The sequence below is a fragment of the Mycena indigotica genome, assembly GCF_014461135.1.
Source record: "Mycena indigotica strain 171206Taipei chromosome Unknown Mind.scaff0004, whole genome shotgun sequence".
NCBI classification, from domain to species: Eukaryota; Fungi; Basidiomycota; class Agaricomycetes; order Agaricales; family Mycenaceae; genus Mycena; species Mycena indigotica.
The window spans coordinates 353,111-374,674 of record NW_023503003.1 but is presented as its reverse complement, the minus strand read 5'-3'; the positions used below and the strand labels follow the sequence as shown (position 1 = coordinate 374,674).

General features: G+C 55.5%; 2 protein-coding genes across 2 annotated transcripts; one reads left to right on the top strand and one right to left on the bottom strand.

Moving 5' to 3' along the window:
• Window positions 1-8,806: 8,806 nt before the first annotated feature.
• MIND_00409400 (F-box domain-containing protein) lies at window positions 8,807-10,583 on the bottom strand (the record flags this gene model as incomplete). The annotated part of the gene is made up of 2 exons (XM_037360918.1): window positions 8,807-9,850; window positions 9,897-10,583. 2 exons carry the CDS (start codon window positions 10,581-10,583, stop codon window positions 8,807-8,809), a joined length of 1,731 nt encoding a protein of 576 aa, XP_037221210.1.
• A 5,483-nt stretch (window positions 10,584-16,066) lies between these two features.
• MIND_00409300 (uncharacterized protein) lies at window positions 16,067-16,474 on the top strand (the record flags this gene model as incomplete). Its single annotated transcript, XM_037360917.1, has 2 exons — window positions 16,067-16,088; window positions 16,146-16,474. 2 exons carry the CDS (start codon window positions 16,067-16,069, stop codon window positions 16,472-16,474), a joined length of 351 nt encoding a protein of 116 aa, XP_037221209.1.
• Window positions 16,475-21,564: the final 5,090 nt, after the last annotated feature.

The window sequence follows — 21,564 nt, the reverse complement described above, 5'->3', positions numbered from 1 at the left end:
GGTGGGGAATTTGTCTTTGTCAACGAAAAAAATTGGTGGACGGGTGAGAATGGTCGCCTTTCGAGAGGTGGCGGCAGAGCCGGAGTTTGTCCGGTTCGCCTGGGCCTTGGGGTTGAACCGCGATGATGAGTGGAGAACATTGGAAATGGCCCTTAAGAATAGACTCCGTCTTCTCTCGGGAAAAGGGGCCACTCATACGGCCCGCTTCGACCTCCTCGTGCAAATAGTCGTTAACGAAAGCGTTGTGGTTGGCAGTCGACGGGTGGTTGGGGAAAATTTTGGTCTCGTTGAGGACCGGGAAGTCACCCATCGGGAAACCTCGTCGTAGTTTGTCAGGCAGGGAGCCGTGGGTGCCAAGAAGATTAAGCGAGGACAGCAAGTCGAGGAACGCATCTGGGTCGTAAGGCGTGATTACGCGGGAGAAAATCTCTTCATCGAAAGCAGGGGGTGGCAAGAAGGATCGCAAGAAAGAGTCTGCTTCATCGTCAGACAGCGAGGGGGTTACGTTGGCAAGACCAGCTGAAAGCGTGATGGGATCTGTCGCCACAGAAGGAGCACTGGTGGACACGCTCTCTGTTGTGGGTGCAACTCGAGAAACCCTCGCCGCGGGTGTTCCAGTTCCTGCAGAGGTCAAGCGCGCCAACTTTGGTGACGATAGAGTCGTTCTTGAATTCGCTGAAGGTGGCTTTCCCGTCAGGGAGGGATCTGGAGGAACAGGTTGGCCCCGTGTGGCCCGATCTAGCGCAGATGAGGCAGACGGGGTCGCGCGCTCCCACCCCGGTGCCTGGCCGAAAGGAAGGGCGTGCCGGGAGGCCGCCCCCGCCTCGCAAGAGAGGGCCCCCGGCCCACACGCAAGACGGCGGAGGATGGGAGTCGGGGGGCCTGGAGGGCAAGCGGAGCCGTGGGCTGGGTCAACCTAGCACGTGCGATCTTCAGGTCGACGACGGCGGACTGGAGGTGGGAGCTGTAGAAAGCAACATCGAAAATGAAGGGGGAGAGGAGGTATTGGGAGCGCAGTTTGATGTCCGTTTTGAGGATGGCCGGGAAAAGGTCTTCGCCGTCTTGGTGCTGCTCGAAGAAAGCGAAATGGTCCGTGTAACGTTCGGGCGCGCTCCGGGCTGGGCTTCGCCACGAACAAAAGGAAATTCTTGCTGGCCTCGATCCACTGGCCCCGATCCAAGTTGTTCTCGTCCAAGACATTCTTCTGGAAATCACCCACATCAAGGACCACAGGGCGCTTGTCGACTCCCTCGGGCGCGTTGATCTTCTTTGTGGGCAGGGTGGCGGCATTGGTAGCGATGTAGCGGAGGGAGGAGGTGGTGAAGAGGGAGAGGGGGCATTCCATATCGAGGCGGAAAAGGTCGTGGAGGAAGCGGTGGAAGGTGACTGGGAGGGCAAGGCCGGGTACAAGGCGTGTTTCTTCTCGCAATCTCTTCGCCACAGGCTGGGCTTGGTCCGGGGCCTTTCTCTTGCCTGACATCACATCGCCGAATTTTGCGATGGCCTCGAAAGCCGTGCGGGGGGAGGCCTTGGAGAGGAGCCTGTCCCAGACTGACGACTCGTCTTCGACCGTGATGAGGGACTCATTGTCCGAGGCGTCAGAGTAGGTGTCGGGGTCCCGCGCGTGTTGGAGTTTTTTCTCCGCCCTGAGCGCGTTTCTCGCTTCTATCTTCTCATTTTCGGCGCGTTTCTGGGAAGAGCTGAGGTTGTGGAGGGCCTCGATGACGTTGGCCGAGGAGTGAGTGCGGCGCGTTCTGGGCGGCGCGGCCGTAGGGCTAGGGCTCCTCTCTGGCATGGTGACGTGGAGAAAGAGGGTCTTAGTCGAGGAGCCAAAGAGAAAAAGGGCTGGCGAGACGTGTCGAGGGCCGAGAGGAAGTCGAAAGTGAGTCACATGATAGCCTACTCGACACATCTCTATCTAACTTATCCGCAGATACCCTTGAGCCGCTCGTTCCTCGCGTCAAGGATATCTCAGAATTTGGATTTGGATGGGAGGCGCACCGATCGCGAGGTCGATCCACGCTCGCTTGCTGCTAGTCGGCTGGCGATGTGGCGCCGATGCCGATGACGCTGGCAGCAGCGGGCACACTGACGATTCTCCCCGAGCCCTGCGAGCTCTTCCATAGCACCAGGGACTCTTCTTCGTTTCGTCCTTGCATTGCATGGTTCACTTTGGCGCACATGAGCAGACCTTACGCACGGAAAAGGAGCACCTCACAATAGCCCCGCGTCAAACTAGCCTGGCTCGCGGCTGAAACCCAAGCCGCACATGCACCGAACACCCATGCAAGGCTGCTTGAGCATCCGTCCCATACCGCGCTGGATGCGCGCGCTGCACTGGGCATAGTCGTGGAGGCGCTGAGCAAGCGTGTGAGCGGTGATCGGCTCTCGGCTCGGCGTGACGCCGTGACGGATGCGTATCACTGGTTCTTCCGCTCCACGACGACGAGCGCGTGGACGCTGTGTATGCGCGCTGTTGGGCAGACTCGACGCGATAAGCTGCCCTGCTCCCTTCAGCGGGGCTCTTCTCATCACTGGTGCGTTGATTGTACCCGCACATATCCGCGTCACAACTCCTGACTCGGACCGAGGTTCACTGCCAAGCCGCCCAACGCCAGCTTCCACTCGGTAGCCCCACGGGCCACCAGGAGCCAGTGCCGCAACCGCCGCGCCTGTGAGATCGGAGGAGGGTCGGGATTGTTGGCGCTCTTCATGGAAGAGTACTCCGCGGGTGGGGACCGTGGTGTAGCAGAGAAAGGTGCGTGCTCGGCCCCTCTTCTTGCTCCCATTCTCAACAGTAGGAAGGTGCCAGCGCCGGATTTCCGACTTCATTCCTTCAATACGCCGCTCGTTGGCACGTCTCAACTTTCAAGACAACTACCAGTCACATACTTCTAGGGTGTCTGTCAAAGGACTCGGAGGCGGTGCCTGGGCGGGCGACTCGGAGGTGGATCGTAGCGCCTAGCCAAGAGGGACCCTATCGCTGTTTCTATTATTTCGCTCCCGAATTGCGGGGGGAAGACGAAGAGACTGCTATGGCAACAGGTGCGTTATTGTTCTCTTTGCCCAAGAATAAACTCGAGTTGTCAGCCATGTAACACCGTGCAGCGCCCCGTGGTCTTGTTCCTGGGTGCGGAGCACGATTGCCTCCTTGCGACCAACAACTAGGCCAGTCCAGCTTGCCACGGCGCCGATGACCAATGGGTGCAGAGTTTGCTCTCAGTACGTGACCCGCTCGCCTTAGTTTCGTTGTGTTGACGCCTTCGCACAGGCTCGTGGATGTACTTCAGGTTTTGGGACTCGAAATCATGACGTTACTCTGGTGTCTCCCAATCAGCCCCAATAACATTAATATGCCCTCTATATCGTCCAACCGGCAGATCGACCCGATTAATGCTATGCGTAACGCCGCGGACACTGTGTGCCTCCACTCAGACTCCAGCTTCGCCATATCTGCTGGGGATTCTATCACTGCTCTCAGGCCACGTTTGACTAATCTGCCTATGAGTCCACAGGTGGAAACAACACACTGCGGCACACACACAGTCATTGTTCGTTCAAGCAATCAAGCAATGCCTCGCGACGGACCCACACACGGAATCATTTAGCATCGCCTTGCGACGCGCGTCCCCTGACAACATAGAGTCAGCAGAATGTCATCGAAGCTCGTCGAAGGCCGCGTGTACACAGTGGCGAAAGGTATAAAAGGCCCACGAAAGTCGAGATGTGTTCCAGAAACCCCATCTCTAATCACCATGAAACCGCCGACAGACCTTCATACCCGAGTCTATTTCGTCGACGACAACGACGATGACGATAGCTCTCGCGGATGCTTGAGGCTATTCCTGCTCTGCGTTGCTCCGCTCGTTGGAAAACTCGAAACCCACCGTAGCTATGCGTAATCCAAAGGGCATGCAACAACTAGTGCCGCGACCGGCGACTGGTACGGCGAATTCCAGTGCTGCTATTTCCTTATTGACTGCGCTTACAGGGTTGCTCTATCCTCTTGCTTCGCACTTATATGGTCAAATATGGTCTGGCAATTTTCCCGACTCCACTGTGGATGACGAAGACGGTCCGGAAATTCCAACCATCTCTGTGCAAAGACCCAGTCTGCAACGAGGAGGCAGCCTGCGTCCATCGCCGCCTTCACGCGAAACTCTGACCATGTGGCGACGATAACCAAAGTCTTCACTGACCCCCATTGGCGTCGCAGGGGGTGTGCAGAGCATCTTGTTCGGCGGGTCACAAGGCATCTTCTGTCGACAAAAACGGCAGTTGCTCTTTACGTTGGCCATGACAACCCTGCTCGGTTTGTCTACAATTATTGCGGGTTCTTAGGCGACCAACAACGCCTTGCTTCATGCGGGCGTAGGCGCCGCAGAACAACAAACGGTTGTCGGTGGCTCGGAAGAGGACATGGAGTACAGGCTCAGAGTTGGGCCTGGGAATGAGCAGAGCAGGCGCCGCAGAGGCGGCCATGTCCAACGCGTGAGAGACCGTGACGGCTGTGTGTGAGGTTCGCTGGCGTTGGTTGAGGCTCACCAGCGATGTTCAGACGCGCAAATCCATCAGGGCTGGGTTAACGACCTTCGTCCAGCGGTCGGCAGGGATGTTAATGCAGTTGCATCTCTCTGCTTCCAATGTGCTGCTGACTCCGCCCCGTTCTTCCTTACCGAGGCCAAGGCACAGGTCGACAAAAGCTGATGGGGGTATGCATTCAGGAGATTGTCTGGCTCGGGTATGGTTCGGCGCGGATTGCGCAATGCACACACACCCCAGCTAGTAAGGATTGGGCTTGAAATAGTCAAAACTTCACGACTTGGGATGGACACTTGGTGGTGGAGATAATGAATGGAGTTATCATTCAATTGTAGCTTGCTGCCTACACATTTCAAGTATTGATCTAGCATCAGAGATAATTTCTTAGATTTAAGTCTAAATTATAATGATGCTGCACTCCTCTGTAATCATCGCGTCTGACAGTCAATATAATCCTTTGTTGCACCATTGACTTCATTTTTTTTTTTGAACGAAATGCAGCATTACAGGGGGGAGAAGGTCAGGGCGGGCAGGAGGAACTGTAGAGCAGTTACATTTAGAAGTTGAGTTCCCGTATATTGCTTCTGTGTACGCAACTTAGAGTATCCGCAAGCTTGTCGGCGTGTCGCGAGAGAGTGCGCGGTCGCGGATTTTCACGCACTGACAAGACCAATCCGCCAGGAGTAAAGTCATAGACTCTGGGTCTACGGTCTTCCACCAATCAATTGGCGACGGCAAAATGCGGGTTGCATTCCGTGGCTAGGAAGGGGTCAGTAAAGAGAGTTTGTTTTGGGCCACGAATTTGGGAGCATACCGTGTCGTGGCTGAGAAGTTGACGGGAAAAGGTATGCAGAGGTGGCGCTGAATCGCGCGCTTGTTGTGTGTCGTGCGGACTCGCGCCGTTCGTGGTTACGATTTGCACGGGAAATATGATCTGCCCATAGATGTAAGGTACAACACGCGCGTGTGTAAGTAGGCTGCCTAGACCGCTCATATGCTAAGATAACCTGGAGACAAAGGCGGAGGGCACACACATTGTAAAGCTTCTCGCTATTCGTCAATTCTGCTCCGACGGGAGCGAGTACATGGCTTTCCCCCCTCTTCCTTCCCTCGCCATCCTATTCCTACGAGGAGACCAGATCGTCGATAGAGGCCACTACGCGCAAGCAGAGCTGCACAGTGCCTATCCTTGTGACGTTTAGGCGCTAGGCGCATCTGGATTCAAACTGGATGAGTCCCTTCATTCCAAACCGTTCAGAAGAAGCGCAAGGCAGCGCACCAGATCATGACATCCCCCCAACAGCTGGTCCTCTCCACAGCCCCAGTTTGGACCCTGCGCGCCAGCCACAGAGCCGCGCAAGCACAAGGGGGAAGGGAAGCAAGAAGCGAGGATCCGCGCGTAGTTGACGGCCGCGCACGGACCATGCCGTGTTGCACGTGCCACGCCAATCACTTCTTCTTCCCGAACCACCATCTGGTGGGACGTGAACGCGTCCCGGCGTTGCCCGCAGGAGCGGGAATGCGGCAATGCCTTGCGGTGCAAGAGCTCGTGTGCGCGTGGCGCTGTCCGCATGCAATCCAATCTTTGTCTCGTCTGGGAGAGAGAGAGAGAGCCCGACTGGACGGAGAGAGAAGGAAGCCGCAAGGAAGCCGGTGTCGAGTGCGTCTACCCGGCTTGTTTCGCACGGCTGCTGCTGACGATGCACCCATGCCAGGCGAACCATTGCGCGCTCGTGCAGAGCGTATCCATGGGCCTGTATGGAGCTTTACGGCCGATGATGTGGCACCGCTGCCAATAACGACGATGGGAGGCGGGTCGAGAGGGCTGGGTGGGGAGGGAATCTGTCGCCGAGCGCGCTATTCTGGGGAGTCCGGGCTCGAATTCAGAGATCTTCGTGGTGTTCGCGGTGCGTTATCAATTAGCTTGGCTGTCCCGCCCATGCTCACCCATTTTCGCAGACTATCCGTGAAGAATACTTCAAGTGCTTGCGGCACCTTGCCAACGACTAACCCCTGGCCTCGTCACCGTTTCCACGGCGTCGCCGTCGTCGCCTATGGGCGCCGAACACCCCCCATGTTCATCGGTCGTCGTTATGCGCGCTTCCCGCGCATCTCTTCATGCACCCGCCGGCAATCTATTCCACCACCCTGCTCTACGTCACCTTTCCTCCTCACACATCCTAAGTCCGCCAGAGTCCCGTAAGTGGCTCTTGAAACGCACCAGTCGTCTTCGCGGTTTGGGAGAGATGGGGGGAGGGATAGCGGCTGCGTTGGCCCGCAAGCCGTGTTGCCCAGCTGAGGGGATGCTTTTCGCCAGGCTGTGGGACGTCGACGTGAGTGGTCGTTAAGAAGAAGAATTTGACGTGTGACGCGGCGTGATCGGCCCATCTTTTTCTTCTTCCGCTCCACCACCACCTCGCGTTGCAGTCCGCGGGAACACCTCTCTCTTGCGACTCGACCATCGTATGCAGAGCGCGTAGCGCACACGGCTTGGTATGCTCCCCAGCTGTTCATATGGAGCGCTGACTGTCGACCTTGACATCCGCCAGAGTTTCCTCCTCGCTGTCCCCACAGCGCCCATTTGCGGGAGTCTTAGAGAAGATAGCTGGGCTGGATGAAGAGTTCCTGGCCATAGTGGTACGTCCCAGCGCGGGCCTTGTAGTCTTCTCGTTTCCTGACCGTGTTGTCTGCAGAACTCCGTTGACACTGACGACAGTGGCCTCAATGATGAGGGATTCAGCGTTATTCGAGCTCCCGAGCCCCGCGCCTCGTATAGCCTCGCCGCTGCTCACCGACAACGACCTGCGTCTCCACACATAGCCCACGACAGCTAGACGAGAACTGGGAGACGGTGGAGTCGAGAGTGGGGATTCAAAGAGTAATGCTGGCTGGAGCATCCCACCACGAGTACGTCCTCCGCCTCAGATTCCAGCAGGGCTGCTTACTTTTCTCTCAGGTCTTCGTCATCTAGCTCACTGATCGAGGAGAGCCTGGAGAAGAGGAGAGAGAAAGCTCGAAGGATATGATGTGTGGGTGGTGCGTCGTGCTGATAGTACTCAGTGCAATACCCATTTCACTGTTCAGACGCACCTCTTACATGATATTTGCGACAACGACCACTCGTATCCACTATTCTCAGCCCAAACTCGTGTTCACATCTATGCAAGACTACGACACGTCAAGTTCGCGGCCTTTTCCGACCCTTCCTATTGGAATACTTACACTCCAATCTCCCCCATCGAGCATCTTGCGAACGCGTCGTTGACTTCCATGCCATCTTCTAATCGCTCTCTTACTGGATGTTGCATCCATCTCAAGGCGTGTGCAGAGACGTGCTCGTGATGTTCTTGTTGGTCAAATCCAGCAGAGGGCGGAGACGGTTCTTTTGGGACTGGCGTCTCGGGGAATTATGGGTGGACCTCAGTCCATCAGCGGACCCAGAATCAAACAAGAGAAGGACAATTCGTCGCTCGCGAGCAATACATTGGGGGGCTCAACGTCCGATCAGAAGATCACCCGCGGGTTGCGGTAGGGCGTATAGAAACGCCTGGTGGGGACCTATCTGGAATCTGAAAGTTTGTCTCTCCGCATTGAATCCGCCCCGTTCTCCGCTGGTCGCCGCCCTGATTACCAACTCCACCTCCAGCATGTCTGAGGCTGCAGAGCATGTGCGTAACCCTCGCTTTGCTCGTTCAACACACGTTGATGCGGCACACAGCACCCAAGTGTGCCCAGTACACCTCCCGCATCGCCTCCGGGGACCGCCTCATGCCCCCTGCCGCCCAACCGGAACCACTCAGTGCCGCTCCCGCAACAACGCCCACCAACCAGCTCACAAAATGTCTCTGCCGGCCTCGGTCCCCCCGGCGTGGAAGGGACCGACCGCGTGACACTCCGCCCGTGCTGCTTCAACTGCTGGACGACTGAAAGCAGCACTTGGCGCCGCAGCAAGCTCTCCGTCGGCAAGATTGTCTGCACCGAGTGCGGTCTCTTTGAGCGCAAAGTTAAGCACTCCCGCCCCCGTCCCGTGCAGTTCCCCCATGTGCCGCTGCCGCCGGAGCTGAGGCATGAAGAGAAGTGATTGTATTGAAATTTTACATGCATTTTGTTCAGCGTAGAGGTAGCTTGGAATCGTGTGGCTGTAAACAATAAATAACCAACGAAGAACGTGTCCATATGATGCATTAGACGCGTCAATACGCGTCCGAGGAGACATTTAACATGATTCTGTTGCATATGTGCCGGTGTACAATAGCTACATGCTTCAAGTGACTATGCACACATCACGCCACTTGGCAACATCGTAGTACAACCCAATCTCTAATCTCTCATCCTCTGGACTGATCTCAGCAAATAACACATCCTCCACAAGTTCAATCAGCTCAATGGCACGGGCAATATACGCATCCTCATCGCACGTCTCAACAAGCACACAAGCCTCAAAGGAAAACTGGACTGCACCGTCCAAGCTCACATCGGTGACCAGCTGGGCCCGTGCGAGCAGGCACTGCGCAAGGAGCTCCGCTTTGAACTGGAAGTACGACACCACACTAAGCTTCCGAAGCATAGGCACCAATGCCATGTCGTCGCGCAACGTCGCAAACACAGTGTCGTTGAGCACCACGGGATTCTTTCCGCCGCAGAGCTCGACGTCCTCCACCCAGAGTTCACCGAGGCGTGGCACAGCATGCAAGGCGGCCAGCAGTGCGACGGGCGGAATGGCGATGTTGCACAGTTGAAGTGTCGTGAGGTTTTCGGCGTGGCTGGCGAGCTTTCGAAAGCCCTTAGCGTCCCACGGTGCTGCAGGCAGCCCCGCGTCGGCAATTGCAAATTTCAGTGTGCGCAGATTTGGCAGCACAAGCCGGCCGAAGAGCTTTCCTAGGAGAGTGGTCTTGGAATGGGAATACAGATGAAGGCGAGCGGGGTTATCGTTTACTACCACGAGCCTTGAGATATCAGAGTGGAGAGCACCGCCGCTGTCCGGCCACCCATGAAATGTCTTTATTGCACCATACATTGTGATGGTACACGATGCGGGGCATTGTTCCAAGAAGGAGAGCGCATTGGAACTTGCAGTCGAGTCCGTAAAAGTGACCCTAATATCACGGAGCTGCTGCCACGGAAGCTGCGGCGGCCCTAAGTTGCTGCCGATATCGAAGATCACCCTGTTCAGGACCGGGGCACTCCGAAGGACATCCCATTGCGAAATAAAATGGTTGTCGTAGGCACTGAACTTTATTTCGACGCTTTCCAAGCGATGAAGCCGGCCCCGTGCTTCTTCAAGGGCCCCGAAAGTCGCTGTGATTTCCTATCAGCACAAGGGATCGCCAGCGGGTAGAGTGCATGCATAGGACTTGTAGCGTGTGGCGCTGTGGCGGCCATGCAGGGAAATGGAGCTTCGCCACAACATCGAGCGACAGCTCGTCTCCAGCACGAGCCACAGTGAGGCGCACAAACTCCGCCACAAGCAAATCATATTGAGGTTTCAGTCCCATGATCTCGATATTCGCCCAGATGTGGGGGGCCCCGAAGATGAGCCTCTGCCAATACAAGCAGACGGTGGAGAGGAGCACCCAGCCCTGTTTTGCAGCCCGGAATAACATCAGCCTGTCCTCCGAGTCCATGGCAAGTGGCGGTCCAGCAAAGCGTGCTGCAGCGCCCCGGTCCGTGTCGATGTCAAGGTGGGGTTGTGCATTTACTGGAATATCGCTGACGCAGTCTTTGAGGATGGGCAACAGCAGTTCAGGCGGAAGCTGACGGATGGGGGAAAAGATGCTGGCGCAGGCCTGGGCATAGCGCTGGAGTTGACGTTGTTCGTTGCGCAACCGCGTTAGGATCGACTGCACCTCCGCGATTGTCGCCTCGTACTTCAGCAAGTCCGGAGTAGCCTTCGCGGGAAAGCTTCTGATCTCGTTTAGCCCTGAAGACAGTGTGGAGCGGTTCCGGAGTAAGGCGAAGATGTGCTCGCATTCCACCGAGGTAGGAAGGAGCCTTGAGGAGAAGAAGTGGTCGCTTGAAGGTGGATACGATTCGGAGGCCATGGCTCAAGACAAGAGAAGGCGAATTTGCCGCATGTACTCCATGTGCCAGTGCGCATGTGCACTGGCACCAGCCACGTTGAGGGAAGATGTGGTCGCCACGAACCGATCCGATCGCCCAATAGAGCCTGTCCCTCAAAGCCGGCCACACGGATAGATGGTGAGGCGCAGTAACGGCAGCTGGTCGAGCAAGCTAGATAGCAACGTTAAGGCACATGAGCGGTCATGCATATGCTGTATTCCACGCACCAGTCCGATCAGCGTCATTATCACTGCATCGTATCCGGAAATGCCATCCTTCTATCCTTTGGCGCCAGAGTGGAGCTCCTTGATCCTCCTCGAAGTCGCCGAATGCACCGCATACACAGCGCTCACGCGCAGGTCGTCGTGGAGCGGAAGAACCGGTGATATGCATCCGTCACGGTGTTACGCCGAGCCGAGAGCCGATCAGCGCTCACACGCTCTCGCAGCGCCTCCACGACGACGCGCAATGCAGCGCGCGCATCCAGCGCGGTACTGGACCGATGCTCAAGCGGTCTGGCACGGGGCTTTGGTGCGTGTATAGCCTTGTTTCCATCTACAATCCGGGCTCATTCATGAGAAGATTGCGCCAACGCCAAAGGTGGAATCAGCAGGTCGAGATCATGGGCAAGGTGTGGCGCGCGGCGGGAGATTCGGTGGAAGAGACCATTGGGATAGTAAGGTGCGTAGTGGTCTCTTTCCGCTGGGTGAGGTCCACTTATCTTCGCCAAAGTGAACGACAAAACAAGCCAGATTTTCGCCTGGCACGCTATTCGGCACGACCCAACTTTCTGTGCCACGCGGCATAGCCAACAGATCTTAGCTTGACGGAGAGATGGGCACAGAGGGCCCTGTGTGTGCCCGCTGCTGCGTACTAACGACACTGACCGCAGCGTCATAGGCAATCGAAGGGCGTTTGCGGCAAGCGGACCCAGCGGAAGCTGGCAGTCAAACTACGCGAGCACGTTGTGGTGTTTGGACAGCTCTGGGTCTCCTCACGACTTCCCATGCATATGTACAACTCCGCAACGTCACGACTCACGAGAAGCCACTGCCAGGAGAGAAGCCAAAGGGCAGGTGCGCATGATTATCTGCCTCCGATCTGAGTGCTGACTGACGTTCTCTGCTGGCTATGCACAGCGCACTGGCAGAGCTCGAATCTTGCCCATATGGCGTGGTCGCGGCAGTACTAGGGGTAGCTAGCGGCGGGGGACTTTCCCACCGCGGCCTGCACCTCCACATGACGACTCGAATAACGGCTGCCAGCATGACGAACCAGTGGATCGTCATGTTTCTTGCTCGGGGCTTTTCACTCACTCGTCTACCTAGATTGGTATCGCTATCCCGCTCTCGATCCTTTTTGCTGCTCTCTTGGTCTTTTCTACTGGTTCACGCTGTGCATAAGTTTCTTGCGAGAGTGCTATATAGCCTCTCCTCCTTGTGCACGTCCGCTCCGCTTACAACTAGCTCCTAGTTTTCCTTCCTACACGGCGCGGCTAGCGAGCCCGCCGTATAATAGGAAGGGCTGTGCAGTCTTCCAGCAATCGATCTGGCTTGTGTTCACGCAATACTAAGAAGAACTGCGTCTATTGAAGTTAGGAAGTCATAGGTTCAAGTTGTAGGTGAGACCTTCGCTACGCGCTAGTATTGGAATATATCAAGCAACTTCTTCGGCCACCTGTCAGCACTATCGATGAATGCCTGCTGAATTTGCAATAGCTCTGCTGCCATGCCCCCTTCTCGACGTGTGAGGCGCCGCGTCAAACGCGCTGCCATGTCGCCAAGGAATGACATGTTCATGCGCAGCGGGATGAGGATAGCCATGGTGCGTTCCGGGCCAATCGACACACTGATCACATATAGCAGAAGGCGCCCACGGCTCCGCCGCGCACGGTCACGCCACACATCCAGATCCGGGTTGTCCTGCAGTAGTTTGGCGTGCGACTCCGGGTCACGCATGGACCACGTCCACACGTTCAGCAGGAGAGGCAGCCCGAACATCGGCGGAACTCAGATGCATCCTTGATTAGACCACAAATTGGATTATCACATGCACGATAATGGTCGTGGCCATAGAACTGGTTGACCTCTGCAGGCATTTCACACCGGAGGAAAATCTTGTGGTGGTCTCCAACAAGCCCCGTCATCTTCGTCCACATGGGCCCAAGGGTTGACGTTTTTATAAGCTGGAACAGCGGCTTTTGAGCAGTCTCAGCCTCCAGGACTTCTATGCTAATAGCAAGCGCAGGGAGCACACTCCGGTGGAGCAACGCAGCGGGAATCAGCAGTGAGAATATGTTGGAAAATGCAGCGAGAATGGCATCATCGGGCAGAAGGCGCACGCACGGAAGCACATGCCGTAGGAGGTCCTGCCTCAGCGCATAGCGAATCACACGTGGATGGGTGCGCATCATGATATCGACCACTTCCAGCATCAGGCGCACCGTCTCTGCCCACAGAGCATGATGGACGTCCGGGTGTGGTGGTTGGACCCCATACAAGATGGTCAGCATAGGGAGAAGATCGCCCGCCAGACGGCACGAGTATAGTTCGTCTGCGGTCGTGTGACTTGCCAGGTTGATGAGTGCAGGTGGTGATTCCGGTTCCGATGTCATTGCTGAGAGAACATGCAGCATCTTGAATAGGCCCAGGGGATAAAATAGGGCTATCAATGTCGCGGGGTTGCCCAGCGGTAGTATAGACCGGACAACGCGGAGATGAGCCTTGAGAAATGTGAACAGACCCTTCAAACTCCCATCGATGCTGTTGATGATTTCCGATAGATGGCCGCGGTCGGCATTCTGGGGCAGAAGCTGAACACAGGTGGTGATGGGTTCGAGAGCGGGATGCCCTTTGACATGTGCAAGCTCGGACATGAACAGCATCCATGCCTGCATAACAAGATGCAGCCATCGGGGTGTCGAAAGAAACTGCTCGTGCCTGGTTTCCCACGACTGGAAAGGCCCACTCTGGGGGTCACGAGAGTGTAATGAGTTCATGAAGCGTATGAAGCCATGAAGGAGCTCGGCGCGAAGCTGGGTGGCGCTTATTTGTGTGCCAACATTGTCATTGATGGGGATGTCGAGAGAAGCATGGAAGGTGCTGAAGAAGTCGTACCAAGGAACAACGACTTGAACTAGGTCCATCATGATGCCGTTCGGGTCCTCTGTCTTGTTAAAGGATAATTGCACAAGTGCTCGCCAGACCCGACGCACACAGGCCATTGCAAGAGGGTATCCAGCTGCGCCAGTCTCCAGCGCCACTGGCGAAGGAATTCGAGCGGGATCAAAGACGTATAAGAGCACAGGAAGTAGTGTGGAGCGTACTGTAGGGCTTGCTTCTGTCCATACGCGGAGAAATCGATTGAAATCAGGGACGGAGCACGTCGGAGAGCAGGCCGCCAGAGCGATTTGCTACGGGTTTTGGGCTAGTTGTAAGCACTTGTTGAAGGATGATAACTTACTTTGCACCATGGCGGCACTTGTTCAAGGGTGGGCCTCTGTGGAATCTGACTCATGAGCGTCAAGAGCAAGAAGCGGAATGTCAATCACATATTACGTGGGCTGCACGTGGACCTGTGTCACGAGGCCTCGTGACAGATACGAATAACTCCTAGCGGGAAAAAAATTCGTACGACATATACAGAATCACAAGGCAACTGAGTCCATCTAGCGACACGAATCCAAGCGGCATCACGTTCGTTGCAGCATGGCACGTCTCCCTCCGAGTCGACGCAGCGGCCCTGGCCTGCTTGCTCGTCGCGCAGGTCAGTATAAACTGGGCCGATCGCGGGCAGTTGAAGCGTTGGTCATGTTTTCCAAGCTAGGATCTCCCCAAGTCGCATGCTCCGCGAACCATCCATCACGACCAGTCCGTTCCCGCTTTGGCGGTACCTTGGCCCGCTATGTGCCTCGCCGCGCGGCGCGCAGCTCAAAGCTCGTATCGAGTCGGAGATGGAGAATTGGAGGCGATGCTAGCATCAGCCATTGACCAGATCATTCGGAGCTCGGGGACATACGGCGACCCCCAACATGCCATTTACTCGCACACACCGAACGAAACGGCGACGACTGACGTTGACAGCGACCACGAGCCGCTCCTATTACGTCGAGAGGACTCGACGGCCCCGTCCCATTCCTCCTTCGACTGCAAGCAACGACGGCGCTGAGAAGCAGCAACGCGATTCTCTCCTGCCTCGACATGTCCCGCGACACTACCCACTCAGCGGAGATTCGCAGGGTGTCCATCGAGTCCAAGTGGTGGCGCGAGTCCGCGTGTCGGCTTGTCGCAAGGGTGGCGGATAGAGTCTACGAGCCGCACAACGATTGGCCGTGGCGCTTGCTCCGCGATTTGATGACGTAGGCATGGTGTTCTTTGGGCTGCCGACGAGACACGGCAAGGATGGGAGCACTGGGTGGTGAGGGAAGCAGCGGCTGTCGCGATAGAGAAGTTCAGGGAGTGGAATCCGAGCCTACCAGCGGGGGATTTGAGGTGAAGCAGTTGACATCGCGTAGATATGGCGTTCGGCGCACTGCGGGGGTAGTGGAGAAAAGAGTACCAGCAGTCCATGGGACAATCGCCAGTTCCATGCAAGCCGCGCTCGGTCGGCCAATGTGTCCACCTTCTTGTTGTTGAGAATGCGAACAGGAAGAAGCGCTGAGCACGCACCTTGATCTTTTTCCCACTACCACCCACGGAGTTCTTTTGCGCCCCAGATCGTACGGGGCATACCTCTGGTTCCGCTTCCATCCTGGCGCCAACGCCTCTGCACCCCTCCCCGTCGAAAGCACTGCGGTTGGAACACTGGCTCTTGGTGAGCTAACGAGTGGAAGCTGCCAGCGTGGGGATATGAGCGGGGGACTAGAGCGACGCACCAGCAGTTAGAAGATGCGGAAGGAAGCATGGCCCCTCGAGGCTGCTTATACACAGCGCTCACGCGCCCGTCGTCGTGGAGCGGAAGAACGGGTGATACGCATCCGTCACGGTGTTACGCTGAGCCGAGAGCCGATCAGCACTCACACGCTTGCTCAGCGCCTCCACGACGACGTGCAGTGCAGCGCGCGCATCCAGCGCAGTACTCCACGGAGCCTCGAGCGCGTTGCCCTGGGTCTTTGGTAAGCCTATGGCCTTGTTTTAATCCAGAGGCCAAGCTGATTCGCTGGAAGATTGCGCCAAACTTGGATTTGGCTGGGGATGGAAGACAAGAGCGGGTGGCGATATCCACGGAGGCTAGCCAATACGTGAATGCAGGTGCGTGGCTCACTGTCCTTGCATTTTCTGAGCATTCACCCGCCGACCTGCAGCAAGTCGCCGTGATGATGAGAACGCGAAAAACGACAACTTGAACGACGAACAGCTGTGACTGCCAATGCCCTCTCTGAACCAATTGCTTGCGACACCTGTCCCCCAGCGCTAAATCCTATGCGCGTGGCTTGAAGCTCCTTTGCCTACTATCACTTGCAGACATGACGGCTGGAACATGCAGCGGTGAGGCCTCGACGCTAACTGCCAGTGTATAGCACCGCTGACTAACGCGAAAACCAGAGGCTTTGGTAGAACAAATGTGTCTTTCTCCTCTGTCGTTCTTTGGTCTGACGGGAGCCAGTACAGCAACTGACAAGCAACGATGTTGGCACCATCCCCCCTGCGATCTCCCTCCAAGAACGTTTCATCAGCAAAACTACATTTCACTGGGCTTGACGATCCGCTCTTCTGAACCGCTGATCTCGAGTGTCGAACTTGTGATGTCCATTTCCCATTGCAGCCGACTTGTTTCGCATCTAATGCCCGACATTATACGTGCGCGGACTCACGCTGGTGCTCCTGCAGGTGTTCACGGGCAGCGCTTAATGTCGTTCTGCGTTGACGAGTAAGATAATGACATATGGCCATGCGTTCGCTCGTTATTAGACAAATCAGGATCAATTATATTCATTCGAAAAGTGCAATTAAACCTTGGAGGAAGTCTCATAGAAGGGTGCATGAAACGAGAGATAAAGTGTGACCCATCACTGCCTCTACTTCTTGCAAGCGCTTGTGCCACGTGGCGTCACCAGCAACATCTCTCTCGTCGTCAGACTCCGAGTTGGACTTGTGCTTGCCGACCTCCGAGTCCGTACCAATCCGCCACGTCCCATCAATTTTGTCCGGGTTGAGCCATGTGCCCATGTGTGCCGCCCAACTCCAGTATTTACTGAGCCTGACGTAGATCAGAGTCGGGCAGCACTTTGCCCAGCGGCGGAGATGCGTGATCTCTGAAGTAGTGCCCTCCGAGTCCGCAAGTTGGTTCGTCTCCGCAGCGTGACGGCCCGAGCTTGGCAGCTGCAGCGTCGACAAGCTGGTCAGTTGCGCAAGGAAGGGGTCGATCGACAGCAGGAAGGCCTGTGACAGCTCAGCAATTTCAATTGGGGGCAGGGTAGTACTGTACCTCGTACGCCTCCACACCACCATCTCCATTGGTAAACACAGTGAGCATATTGATGCCTGGCGCATGGGCAGCAAGAGCGGCAAATGGCGCACTGGCCGCGTCCCACCCGTCCACGAAGAAGGCGCATGATGTGAGGTTGGCGGCGTTGATGACATGCAGAACATCTCTCACCATGCCATCTGGCACAGCGAAGCAGGGGATCACCAGATGCTCGATGGGCGAATGCAGTAGCCAGTTTTCAGCTAGTGCCGATGGCCCAGCAAAGCGCGTGAGACAGGGGAAGGTGAGCTGTGGTATCTTCGAGTTCTCTTCGGCGTTATACGCAAGCAGAATGTGTGTTCCAACAGTGTCGGAGATGGCGAGCGCCTGGAGCGTTGCCTGGTATGGGCAATATACTGTAACATTAATAAACAACATCTTTAGGAAAATGACATGCATAATTTTGAGACAACTTCAATTATTGACAACTTTTTTTTGATACAAGTGGCACTTATATCAAGACAACTTTATACCACATCAGGACAACTTTTGTATGGGACAACTTAGGTTGAGAACAACTTGGCAAACTATTAGACAACTTAGAAAGTGACCGATTTAAGGCAAGGGTAACTTTTCTGGCAGGTGGGTACAACTTTTCCTTGACCTAAGACAACTATTTTTAGTCAATTTTCAGTTCAAGGACAACAACTCATTTCTCTCAGTCAAGTTGGACCAAAAGACAAATTAGTAATTGCTTACTGAATAAGTATCAGGCAAAACTGATTTTTGATAAGATATATACTGGGAGAGAGATTGATCTACATAGGGCTTCACAGGTTCTGGTAGAATGAAGTGGCTAATAGAACAGCCTGACATGGTTTCCATCCTCTGTCAGGGGAACCCCCGCTTCGGCCTCCTTCGGACCCTCCGAACGCATCCGAGGCGCATCCGACCGGCGCCCCCTCGGACGCTCCGACCCACCCCAACCATCGTCCACAGCCTCCTTCGCCCGCACAATCACCGATCCGTCAAGACCCTCCCAACGATCACCTTGGGACAGAGCTTGCGACACCGCTCAGGCCTTCTGCGCTCTACGTCGGCAGTTACGGACGACCAGTATATAGTTGGCACCCTAGCAGGCGGACACTTAGAGTTTCTTCTCTTTGGATCCTCCCCTGCTAGGTCGGTCCCTCCGTGTATTTCCGTAGCTTCTATTCACGCTTTGGATCCTCCCTGCTAGGCTTTCCTCGGAGTCTCCAGGGTTGCCCTTACATCCTCTGCTTCTAAGTCAAAATCTCATAGAGGTTATTGAGAAAAATACCAGCACTTCATTCCTTCTCAATTATAAGGAAACACTGCCAAATTACATATATTTCTGTTTTTCATACCAAAATAAATTTAAGATGTATTGGCAATACGCAAGTCAAATTGTGTCAGGATGGTCACCACATGGCATCACATGTGGCATCATTAGTCAGCATTTGCGCAGCCTGTGAAACTAAGTTGTACCTGCCCGAATGAAGCTGCATCTTGTATTTTCAAACTTGTACTTTGATTATTTAAAGTTGGCTTGTTCCAGAATCAGAGTTGTACCTTGTCTGTGCCGAGTTGTCCCTAGCCCAAGTTGTTCCAGATGGAAGGTGCCTTGTCAGAATACTAAGTTGCCCACAAGTGCCAATTACTTGTTTAATAAAATTTTGAAGTTTTCTTGAAATTACCCAAGTTTTTATTTCAAACTTGTTGTTTATTAATGTTACAGTATATTGCCCATAGCCTGGTGACGTTCGAGGAATTGCAGAGTGAATTGCGGGGAGTACGGAATGGTGCAAGATCGGAGACGAGGGAACATGATGGAGGAAACAACCATGACAATGGCAACTTGAATGTCTCCTTCAAGTTCGGCGCTGGTGACGGACAACATCTCCACCCACTCTGCTTTCTTCAACGCCTTCCAGGCGAGCAAACATGTCTCTGCAGTGCCAAAGGAGTCATTTTTTCCAAGCGCATTTGGATCCACAGATTTGATACTAGTACTGTTCGCTGATTAGTATTCTGGAAGTGGAATGGAAGATGGGCGAGTTACATGTCAAGTCGCCGCACAAGTCTTACGCATCGAGGCGCCTCAGCGAGTGTAGTCATGAGCGAAACAGTCCGCGCGGCGTCTGAGATGTCGATTTCGATGGTGTGGTACAAGGAACGGCGGCAGATAGTGGCGAGACGCTTGTTGGCAAGACACAGACAGGCGGTATCGTGTGGCGTGGAAGAATGCGCGATGAGTTCGACAAGTTCATCGGGTATTTCGTCCATAGTGGTCAGGAGAAACAAGTGGCGAGCGAAGGCACGTTGGACGTGATGCAGTGTCATGGGCGGAACGGCGAAAACGACACGTCGTGACTGCGAGTCAACAGTGAGACATCCGTTTTTCAAGCCTGCGAGCAGATCAGCCAGGTATATCAGGAAGAAGCCATTAGGCGCACCAAACACCAGTGTCAACCCGCCAAGACATTCGCCAAGTACCGCTGGATGCGCGAGGCGCGTTGGGTCGTCGTGGATGCGGCAGAGGAGCGTGGGAGTGCTGATCGGCTGTCGGCGCGGCGTTACCCCGTGACAGATGCCTATCCCTCCTTCTTTTACTCCGTCACCACAGGCAATAAGCGACATATGCACGCTCGAGGAATTCAATCAGACACGACAAAGGTGCACTTACCCTCCACTTGCCATCAAGAGCTTTGCTGCTTTCTGCCGCAGCATTCATTTGCTTGTCGTCGGGTTGTCCATTCCCGCATGTCGCAAGCGCGGGAGTGTGGATTCCAGCTCAGAGTCCGCGCTCGGTGGGGGTGGTGGCTGGGGGGCCTTTGCCGCACATAATGAGTGGCGAGAGTTGCGAGACGAGGCGGGTGCGTCGTTATAGTTGCTCGATAATTCATACTTTGCTGACTCGCGACTGTGACTCGTCAGTAATCTTGATCTACTCTTCGATGGAGCCTTTGCCTGCGCTCCTGTTGGTCCCACAAATACAACACGACGTGTTTTCTTTGTGCGTACCGTATCTGGGCATGAACTCACGAGGGGACTGGAAGCAAGCGGAGCAGCTGTGAAGAAAGGATGCCGTGTGTCTAGGGTGGGTCATCGTTGTTCGGTCCCCGGTTTACCAGCTAAGGCGTGTCTTCAGCCCTGAAGTAGAGGAAGACTCGCGAGGTTTCGGCAGGCGCGTCTCATCGGCAACACACCCGTCCCCCCGCCATACACCGTCACCCTTTCTCGTTTGCAGGAGCCGCCGTGGCTTTGGCCAGTCCGTAATGCCTCAGGGCCAATGATCTTGGTAGGGGCTACTCGAGGGCTGTCAACCGGCGCGTTATCCCCTCTTGCGCTGAGGGCTGTTGGTGGCAGTCGCAACCGGGCGATTGGCAATCCCATGGAAGCTAAAACTCTGGACGGCGGACTAGGAGACATGGACAGTGCGTGATCGTCGCTTTCTTGTTCGTTTACAAAATGAGGCTCGTCTTCAGCTCAAACCAAACATTGCAATACATGGCATACCGTTCTAACAAAGGAAACGAGAGCCCGGCAGTGGCACCCACATGAAACCACACCTCCTTGCGCTTGTGGTCGTGGCTCCGGTGGTAGCGCAAGGGTCTGGGGTCGGGCAGAACATCCTTTGCATCATCGTCTGACTCGTTCTTCTGGCGGAAAAGGCAGCAAGTCAGCTCCCAACGCGGCAAGCCTTGCTACGGCGCGAAAAGAGCGGCACGTCAGACACTTGTAGCAACTATCCAATGTCGCTACAGTGACCCGCCACGAAAAGCGCACCCATGACGTCAAGCGGCACGTCGATTGTCTCGTTGAACTCGACGACAGCTCACATTATCCAGCAAGACCCTTCCTCCGTCCCTCCTCTACAGCCTACACGCAACAACTAACTTCACATCCAACACCAGCAGCGCGCTCGCCGTCACCCATCACCTGCTCCCTCGCTGTTTCGGCTCGTTCACGTCGGGCAAGTCAGTGGCGCTGAATGCTGACAGCGGACTCGTCTCCGCTCGTTGGAAAACTCGACAACACGCTCGACGGCGCTGTTGTTCGTCACGGCTGGCCGTCCTACGTCAATCATTGCTGGATCGGCATGTGTTCTCGACTGGGAGGTCCACAGTGGGCGGACGACACGTTTATGAGGTGGGGACAGGCCGGGGGAAAATTGTTGGATTGTTAGCCGCTGCGACTTGACAACCCGTCGTTGGGCGCGATGTCGGGATGTCCGAACAAGCGGAGACGCCTTTGCGGCGCAGCGTTCGGTGTCAATCTGTTCTACGGGGCCGCAGACGAGGTCGACAGCGAGGAAGACAGGTGGGCGATGCTCGTTGGCGCGAGGCCGGTGCTTGTCGTGAGCGCGGTTATCGCGAGTGGATGCAGGCGAGGAGAGACGGAGGGAGGGTTGCACTGGAAGGCTGAGCTGTTGCTGAGGAGTGGAGGAGGAGAAAGTGTGGCTTTTATACGGTTGGACAGTGGGCGGGCCCACATTCCATGATGTTCCATCGAATTCGGATGTGAGTCTTATTG